Genomic DNA, 10,374 nt, shown 5'->3' with positions numbered 1-10,374 from the left:
ATAAACTTCTCCTATCAGTACCCCAGTGCCTCCCTCATGAGTGCACAGTAAGGTATTGAACCTACTCTCTTTTACAGCAGGGTATTTACTTTCTAGCTCTGTAACACCATAATCTTACCAGTAAAGAAAGGAAAATCTAATTCAGACTAGAATCAATCTATTGATTTGTATAAGATCTGAGAGCCATTAATGCCTTTTTAATTCCTCATCACCCCATAGTTCCTAATTCAGCTACCATTCTTTTTTTTTTTTTTTTTTTAAGATTTTATTTATTTCCTTTAGAGAGAAAGAGCTGGAGCAGGGGGAGGAGTAGAGGGGGAGAGAGAGGGAGATAATCTCCAGCAGACTCTGTGCTGAGCACAGAGCCTTATGTGGGGCTCCTTCCTATGACCCTGATATTTTGACCTGAGCTGAAACCAAAAGTCAAGGCTTAACCTACTGAGCCACCCAGGCACCCTTCAGCTACCATTCTTATCTCAATTTCTGCTAATGCAGCCTGATTTATAGTAATTAAGCTCTGCTCAAATTTCTTTTCAATTCCAATGTACCTGACTCACAATTCCTCTTTTCGTTCACATTTAGAGGGAGGTAAGTAACTAGACTGGTATACCTCAGGGGTATTACAAGTCTCCCTCAGTATTTTCTCAAGTCCTTAAAACCAACTTAGATTCCAAGGCTCCACTCTTGTTCAGTATGTTGATGCTCTTCTACCTTGTAACCAAACTGAGCAGTATGCTCATATAGGAGCTGAAAGAGGCCGTAAGACCTCTTAATCTAAACTTCAAGAGGTACAAACAACTGTTACCTACTCAGGACAGGAGATGTCTCAAGGCATTCAAAATGCCATCAGTCAGTTTTGTATATCCCTCTCTCACAAATGATTGAAAAAAAAAAAAAAAGCTAAATAAATTTCCAGGGGCAGCTGGCTATGGCTGCAAATGAATTCCTAACTTTGCTGCCCTTGATTCTCCCAAGATGCTACTTCAGAGCCCATTACCAGGCCCGCCTTAACCTCCTTTAAAGGCTGAAATTCGCACTGTCAACACCAGCAAGTCTCGGCTTACTAATTTTGACAAAACTTTTCACCTATATTATCATGAAAATTACTGGGATTGCTGTAGGAATTCCAGGAAAACCTTTGTCTCTCAGTTATGTCCTTTCCAGCTGGGTCCCCTGACAGCAGGCATGCCATGATGCCTGCATGCACTAGCATCAGCTGCCTCCTTGCCAGAGCCGGTACGCTTAGATCAGGCTCCCCATTCACCTGTATGTTCCTCATGCTTCGTCTGCTCTCTTACAAGTTCATATGACAACACCTCTCTTCCTGGTTGCAAATCACCCATGAATAGGTCCTTATTATCCAACCTCTTTCATCTTCCATTGCTGTAACACTTCACATCTGACTACTCTATTATCCCTTCCTTGTAATGGACGGAGTCACTTCACCCCATAGGATTGCTTTTGCAAATACAGAAACTCTCTCAAAGCAATGAGAGGATCTCTTAGATACTGCCTTTACACAACCCAGACTTAAGTTCTTTTTTTTTTTTTAATTTTATTTATTTATTTTTGAGAGACACTGAGAGAGAGGGGGGCAGAGACATAGGCAGAGGGAGGAGAAACAGGCTTCATGCAAGGAGCCCGATGCAGGACTGAATCCAGGAATCCGGCATCACACCCTGAGCCAAAGGTAGACGCTCAACCGCTGAGCTATGCAGGTGCCCCCATACTTAAGTTCTATTTTGTGATAGTTCCTACAGAGGAGATTTCTGGGAGAAACTTAATAACTGGTCATACCATAGTTTCTCTACATAAAACACCTGGGCACACTCTCTGCCCCACTACAGTCAGCCCAAGCTGCTAACCGTATAGCTCTCATCAGAGCCTGAACACTGGCAAAAGGAAAAACTGGCAGTTTACACCAATTCTAGACATGCTTTTGGAGTCCTTCAGGCTTTTGGCACAATCTGGAAATCCTGAGGATTCTTAACCTCTGCTGGTTCATTTTGCCAATGGGCATATCTGCTGCTATATACAAGCTATTCACTGCAGCTAAAATCGTTATTGTTCACTATGTAGCCATACTAAGGTGACAGCTACTGTATCTCTAGGGAATAATAAGGCTGACAGGGCTGCTATATATGCAGTTGAAAATAGAGCTCCTTTCCTTTTCCACTTAATTTATAAACCTGCCTTTATCCCTGACTGATATTATTAACTATTCAGGCAAATATCCCACAATCTTGAAAAAGAGAAATGAATACAAAAGGGTGCCAAGTGATTAGAGATTATATATTGGGTCAAAGAGACTTCCTGAGGCCCCCTTTCTTTTCACCCTTCAGCTTGTACTTATCTCCCATCTGATGGGATATCCCATCACACGGGTACGATGGGAGATAGTTAAGGAACTAAAAGATAATTTTTTCTTCCCTGGCATCTACAAAATTTCTGACCAAGTTATTTCCCAATGGACTACTTATAAATCTCACCAAATTTCTGGAGGAAACAAACATACCTCAGGAAATCCTCTAAGGCCCACATTGCCTTTTGTGGGACCCCAAAATGATTCCATAGATTTATTTCCAGTGTCAAGCTATTCCCACTATTTGGTTATTGTCTGTATATTTAGTAGGGGGGACTGAATGTTAGCCAACCAGAAGTACCAACGCTACAACAGTGGTGAAGAATTAATAACTGGGAATATTCCTTGTTTTGGCATTCCTTTATGGGTTGGGTCAGATGAAGGAACATATTTTACAGCAGAAATTAACCACTTGCTCATAAAAACTTAGGGGTACTCATTAAAATTTCATTTTCTGTACCATCCCTAATTCTTAGGACAAACAAAACATATAAATCCAGATATCAAAAGGACTACAGGAAAAACCTGTCAAGAAACTGGATTTAATTGCCAGGAGCATTACCTCTGGTCCTTATAAATATTTGGAATACTCCAAATAGAAAACATAGATTAACATCTTTTGAAATAATGTTTGGTCACTCTATTCCTATTGGCATCTCTAAATTTTCTATTCCTGGATTAAGTAAACATTATTGGAGTGTAAGTGAAAAATCTGATGCTACTGATGTGATGTGGGCTGGGAGTGAATGGTCAAAAAAGAATTCTTGTGACAGTGCAAAGAAGTTGTTTTTACTATAGCAGGTGAGAGGAACCATGGGCAAATAAGAGCTGCAATGTGATGGTGAGTAGCGACTGATTATATACTTTAAGTTGGGAGTGGCAGAGACAAAGGAAGTTTCCAAAAGTATTTTCATATGTTAAAGAAGACTTACAGGATCCTGGAGGTCAGACAAATGTCAAGTTAAGATTGCTTTTTGACTCTAGCAAAGCATTAACATTATGGCAGTTGTGAGTCTCTTGAGGAATGTCATACTCTGCCCGCCACAAGTATTTGTCAACAGACTGCAAGTTGCAAGGAGATTTAATTTTATCTACATTTCTTCACGTCACTGTGACTAGCTATATACAAGACCTAACTAGTATAAATGGAGCATATCATCAACAAGTAAAAATGTTGAATGCGAAGCTTTGCCATTAGAGGAAAGCACATATTATCACCTCACTGAGAAGACTTTTATGAAGTACTGCTAACCACTCACACTGCTATCAAAATAAAGGGAAAATCCTCCTGGAGTTACACAAGCCTTGCCAACATACACCAGGATCAGCACTCCCGGGACAAATAGAAGACCATTCCTAAGATGACCTTAAAGTAAAGATTTCCCAGGCAAATTCCCAAGTCCCAGAAGCAGACAAAATCATGAGATAGATAGCTTTTCCCAAGATCACAGATCAAGAACCTTCACTTCCACCTATTTTCTCCCCCACTGGGTCTCCCTACTCCCAGTGGGAACTAAGAAAGAGGAAAAAAAAATCTTCCTTTTAACAAAGCCTCCCCTTTCTTTAGCCACTTATTAAAAGGGTGATTGGAGGGGTGCCTGGCTGGCTCAGTTGGTGGAGTATATGGGACTCCTGATCTCCAGGTTGTGAGTTTGTACAGAGATTACTTAAAAATAAAATCTTCGAGGAGATTGCTTGTCTCAATCTATCCTACTCTCCCTCTGACCCTCTGCTATGGACTGTCTTTCAAACTGTGTCTCACTTAACTCTTGTTTTCTCAGCAGGTTATGCAGAACTGACACCCCATTAAATCACTTTTCCAAACCCTGGCCACATTAACTAATCGATCTGATTGTTGGTTATGTCAACATCTAGATCTTGCAAAAGAACCTGAAATTAATTTTTATTCCTGCGAATATGACCAACTGGTGGACCAATTTGGGAAAATGGATATATGACAGGGTATGGCATCCATGACCAAAATACATATCATTCTTCAGTTTTTGGTGAGTCAACTGTACGTGGAAAAACCTCTATGGAAGCTCAAGGACTGTCCTTTGCTCAAAGACATTAGAAGGGAGTTTTTTTCCTTTTTATTGAAAATCTCGATGGTACTGGACCTTTCCCACATGACATATCAAGTCAATACTACAATCAAACTTTTTGGTCTGATTCCACAGGCGCATCCTCAAGCCTCTCATGAAGGTCAGAAATCATTTCATCACTGACTCTTATGGTACAGACACTTACCAAACGACCAGATTTTACAGCAGGTTCCCAGTGTAACCTGGGAGCAGCTGAGTTGCCAAAGGCCAAAGATCACATATGGGGAAACAAAAAATTTGCGCTAACCTAATCATATAACCATGCCTTATTGCTGCTAAGGCCTAATTGCAGGCCTCCTATATCCGATATTTCACAACCTGTTCTTCTAGAGACTGACAGGAATACACAGAAGATGGAGATGTGCAGATGCCAATAAGGCAGGTGACAAGATACATCAGACCCCAACTTAGTAGGTCAAAAGTTTCATTCTGATCTCATCCATGAATGGTACTGGTCTTTTTTTTTTTTTTTTTAAGATTTTATTTATTTACTCATGAGAGACACAGAGAGAGAGAGAGAGAGAGAGAGAGAGAGAGGCAGAGACACAGGTAGAGGGAGAAAGCAGGTTCCATGCAGGGAGCTGGATGTGGGGCTGGATCCTGGGAGCCCAGAACCACACCCTGGGCTGAAGGCGGCGCTAAACCGTTGGGCCACCCAGGCATTCCGGTACTGGTCTTTTTATCTTATGTGATGATAAGGTATACAAAGAGTTCCACCTAGATGGTCAGGATGATGCAGACTCAGATTCCTGATACTCTCTGTCCTGGTACTCCACCTTAAATGCCAGCCCAATTACAAACTTAGGGTCCTTTGGTCTTAAAGTAGTGCCACATGAATACACTAAACAAGATGTTACAGAAAACTGGCTCGTGCATCACAATTCTAAGTTCTTTTTCAATATTGGGCTCCCTTTTCCCAGGCTTTCAAACTCTTGAGTTGGAAAAGGCAGTTCTAAATCTTTCCACAGAAATATAACAGGATTTCAGTATCATTACACACACATTGGAAGCCCTTCTATCATCAGTTAATAGTTTAGGCTTTCTGTTATACTCCAAAGTTACCTCTTCCTAGACACACTGACAGCCCCAAAGGAGGAGTTCAGGCAATCACTGGTGAAGAATGCTACTTCTATGTAAATTGCTTGAAACAAATAGTGTTTAACCTGCACCTTTTGAAAGACCAGATAAACACTCTCCATCAGATAAATGAGGTTCAGCCATTCTGTTGGGCTGACCTATTTCTAGGGATAGGAGGCTGATTTAACAGGATATGAGGAAATGTGCTTCGACTTATTTCCTATGTATTCTTATCCTAACCTATTCTTTCCCTTTGCAGATAGATCCCTTGCCACTTGGCTGCTAACTTCTTTTTTTTTTTTTTTTCTCCACAGCCACCAATTCAGCTTTCATGTAAAACTTCTAATGAACTTTCAGACAGAGGAAATGAAGGAGTTCAGAGTGTGTCACCCCAAAATACACTGCTTTGGCATATTGATTAAGTTAAAGGAGCCTGAGAAACAGCAGGTGCAAGAGGGCCACTCTGGCCTTCCTCAATTCTTCCCGACAGGAGATAAAACTCCCATGTGAAAGGTGCCTACCCTCTACGAGGAGGAAGAAAAACATTCTTATCACCAGAGATGGGGAATCAGGCTGAGAAATCTGTACAAACAAACCTTGGGACCCTGATGTTTATCTCCCTGTCATTCTTCACAATTTACCACCCCTGACCCAAACCCCTTTGCCTGGTTTGACTCTCTATCTAAAAGGAGTAAAGCTTTCTGTTCTGGTCGCTTCTTTTATCTTCATTCTCTTGTGAAGGTTCTCATGTGCACATAAAAACCAAAAACTAATAGACCTTGAGTGCTTTTCCCCTGAAGTCTCATCTTATGTCAGTTTAATGCCTAGGCCCTGCTGGAGACCCAAAGAAGGTCGGTAGAGGGGAATTTTTCCTCACTTACAATGGCCATTTTCTTTCTGCTAGCACTCTAATCTCCTAGGGGGTCACATTCCCAAAACCTTGGGGGTGACCCTTAAATTCACTCCCATGGGGTACATGCCGCAGTCTCAGGATTTGCTCTCGGCCTCCTTAGAAGCCCCGGCTCTTACTTACGACGTGCACCTCATTATGACTGTTTCAGGAATGAATAGGTGTGACGTGCCATATACGCAATACAGACCCTATCAGAGGGGGCCCTAAACCCTTGGCAATGAGGACCCGAAAGAAATACAGGGACAAGGAAAGGTGACCGTGGGCAGTTCCTGGGTGGGATCCAGCACCTGACGTCCGCGGGACTTGAGGGTGACTTCTTGCAGTGAAACCAGTCTGACCAGCTCTCCCTCAGGGCGCAGCAGAGCCGAGGGGGCGGCCCCGCGCACGCCGCGGCCGGGAGGAGGCCGAGCCCCGCCGAGCTGCGCGCCGAGCTGCCTGCCGAGCGTCACGGAGACAGCGAAGCGCCGGAAGGCGAGGGGACCAGGCCGTTTCCGGGGAGGGGAGCGCGCATGCGTAGGCGCCGCGCTGTGGCCGTTTGCGGGCAAGGCGAACCCGGAAGTGCGGGACCTGAGGGATTTCCGGCTGCGGCGGGGCGACGACTGGTGGGTGATGGAGGCGGGCGCAGCAGCAGAAGATGGTCGGGACGGCCCCCGGGAGCGACTGCGCTTGGGCGAAGCCGGGAGGCAGCCGCAGAACCACGAAGTGCGGCCTCAATCCGCAGCCGACCGGTTTCCGAAACATTCCTACTGGCTGGATCTGTGGCTCTTCATCCTCCTCGACGTGGTGTTGTTCGTCTTCGTGTATCTTTTACCGTAGTGAGTACTCGGAACGCGGAGTTGAACGGGTAGGGAGCCGACCACCACGGTGTGGGCGTTGGCCAGGTCACTGAATTCCAGGGAGTAGGGTACGCCCAAAATAATGACCCAGCTGGCCAAGTGGCAGAGTCGACTGGGGTGCTGGGGGTCGGGATGAGACGAAGTGAAGTGTTCTTCCTGGGCACCTCAGGGTCTTCAAAGAGGTGGGGAAGGAATTTGGCTTCATAATTTCTTCTTCTTATGTTTTGGAATGAAACCACCTGGGGTTGGGGGCACCTGGGTAGCTCAGGTCATGATCCCCGGGGCCTGGGATCCGCGTCAGACTCCCTGCGGAGCGCGGAGCCGACTGCTCCCTCTCCCTCTGCCCCTCCCTTCCACTTGTGCTCTCTCATAAAAAAATAAAATCTTACAAAAGAAAAATAAAAGAAAAAGAAACCAGCTGGATTTGAGTTCCTCTAGTACCGCAAAATTAGAGATACTATTTAGCTTTTCTGAGCTTCATTTTTCCCATTTACCACTTGGGACCAGGAGTAACCAGGTCATAGGGGTGTAGTGAGGATTAAATGACATAGTACTTGATCCGAAAGCGATGTGCACGCTTGCCTGGCCGCAGTAAGCGCTCAACGAAAGGTGGTGTTGGCTGTACTGCGCAGCTTGACGTCCCGTCGGCCGGGTAGAGATCTCAGACAGGTCCAGATATGAACGCTTAATAACGTCTTACTGAGACGTTATTTTTCAGGGTCCCCATTTCGGTAAATGTTAACGCACTCTGAAAAGACAGTTTTGGAAAGGGTAAGGGAAGGAAGGATAAAGAAAGGGCAGGGGAGCAGAACAAGAAGAGGGAGACGGGACTGAAATGATGAGGGAAAATTCAGGAGAAGCAGTGAGCTGAAGAGAGAACCTGTGGAAAAGCGGCGCAGCTCATTTGGTTGGACATTAGGGAGCTCGCTTGGACTTCAGGGTTGTTTGCTTAACCGTAAGTTAACTTTTCTCCATCATTATGCTTAAGAATTTGTAATCCTTGATAGGCAATTATATCTTCCTTCCCCACCTCCAAAATTTTGGCAAAGATTTGGGCATAAACTCATTGTATCTAAGGCCCCATTGTTGCTGGTCTCTTGGATAGTGTGACAAGATTAGAAGGCAGAAGGTTGAGTGGGTGAATGGAAGAGATGGGGATTTCTTTAAAATCCTCTGCCCAACCATTAGAGTCTCCACTCTCCTCTGCTTTGCCTTTTTTTGCTAAAGACTGATATCTCAAATATGTTTTCTTTCCTTTTTCTTTTTTTAAATGACACGAGTTTTAAGTTTTGGGTAGAAAATGGAAGCCTTAGGAGGTATACTCCAGGCTTTCTCTCTCTCTCTCTTATCAACATATAAATCATTTAGGAATAGGTAAATGACTGAGACAACCTGGATTTTCAGATATTGGGGTAAAGTATTAAAATGGGAAGGAGACATTGTTGACAAATATTTGGTTTTTACAGAATGGTTTGCCTGATGTCTAGATTAAGAAGTTGGTTCCTGGAGTGGATTCTGAGAATGACTACAAACCTCTTGAACAAAGAAGACAGGATTGTGCAACAGAATCTCAAACTGAGGGACTTTTCTTTCATTTTACATACTCTTATTATTCCTTTTGGGGACTATATTAAATGGGTAATGATCTCACCCATTCATAGCTAAATTCTTAAAACTAGACTCTCTGATTCATGTTTAAAAACTTTTCAAAATCTGATGGCTTTACAGGGGCTGAATATTAAAACATTTCTATGTAAAGGTTTAGTGTATTCATTAAGAAATATAGTAATGTCTTGCCTTTAACATTTTAAGGATTAGCCAGATTAGTATAATACAAAAATGTAAAATATTAAAGTGAAATATTTAAAAATAAATTACTCAAAAGGGAAGGATTTTGAGAAAAAGGAGTTAAGAGCTATACAGAAAATATAGGCCCACAATGTCCTAGCCGTAAGTACCAGTTTTTTAGATTAAGTGGGCCTCTGTGATGGCTGCCATATTGTTAATAATCTCAGAGAAAGTATATAAATATAATATCCAACATGGGAAATCTAGTGTGCATGTCCTCTTACCTTTGTTTTCTTTTCAGTTCTTGAACTCCCCTAAAATAAGAATATGTCTGAAACCTATTTATTGTGATTGCATTAAGAATGCTTGTGGCCAAAATGTGTTTTTTTATATAATGGTTATACCTTAAATACTTCAGCAGTCATTTCAACAAATATTTGAGCACTTACTCTGGGCCAGGTACAGTACTGAGCAAAAAAGACAAAAATCCTTGCCTTTATGGAGCTTACATTCTTTCTCTAAATGTTAGTAAGAATTTACATTCTAGGAGTGATTAACTAGTGTTTAATCAGAAAGTTCACACTCCCAAAGCAGCTACTAAAAGCCGTCAGAAGCTATTCCTATTACATAACAGATACTCCTTTAAGTAACAGATGTTAGAAATGGGCTCTTTTTGAAATTGGTGACATTTGATACATGTGAATTGCCTAAATATTTTGAAGATATTCCCCTTACTTAGAAACAGGACATAGATCTGGTAAACTTTATATTCTTTCCCTCTTAGAATGGCATTGACAGTGAAATGTGGAACTGATTTTGGTAGATTTTAATTGCCTGTTGCCCACTACAAGGTAACAGTAATGCCTATGGGGTATTGTTGCATCTGTCTGGAGTGAACCTTTTATGCAAAAATTGAAGCACCCAAAGAAACACAAAACTGAAATTTCATTGAGTATACCAAACAGTGCAAACTTTTTTTGCTGAGTGCTAATAATTTTGTCCAATAAATGTTTATTGCCTTGCTAAATTTGGTCTCATTTGGATTTTGCACTTGTTTAAACTACTTGGTAGGTAGCAGGGTTGTGAAAGGATCCGCAGTTCTCATGTAGCTTAATGTTGGTTACACACAAAGATTTATAGTCTGTACTACCTTTCTGAGCCTAAAATCAGCCCACTACCACCATTAAATATTAAATATTCTGAAAATGATCTTAGTGTTATGACATAACTATAAATGATGCCAATATAAGGGTTGAATCTTTTCTACAGCTGATGAATAAGAAATCATACCTA

At 42.3% G+C, this 10,374-nt stretch overlaps 1 protein-coding gene across 1 annotated transcript; it reads left to right on the top strand.

The window, feature by feature from the left end:
* Nucleotides 1-6,520: 6,520 nt before the first annotated feature.
* Nucleotides 6,521-10,108, top strand: ARLN (allregulin). The gene is made up of 3 exons (XM_077882400.1): nt 6,521-6,617; nt 6,810-7,338; nt 8,760-10,108. The coding sequence occupies exons 1-2, from the start codon at nt 6,521-6,523 to the stop codon at nt 7,271-7,273; spliced, it is 561 nt and encodes a 186-aa protein (XP_077738526.1). The 3' UTR covers nt 7,274-7,338; nt 8,760-10,108.
* Nucleotides 10,109-10,374: the final 266 nt, after the last annotated feature.

The sequence above is a fragment of the Canis aureus genome, chromosome 33, assembly GCF_053574225.1.
Source record: "Canis aureus isolate CA01 chromosome 33, VMU_Caureus_v.1.0, whole genome shotgun sequence".
In the NCBI taxonomy this organism is placed as follows: domain Eukaryota; kingdom Metazoa; phylum Chordata; class Mammalia; order Carnivora; family Canidae; genus Canis; species Canis aureus.
The sequence above is the reverse complement of the archived record's forward strand: the minus strand, read 5'-3'. Positions and strand labels throughout refer to the sequence as shown.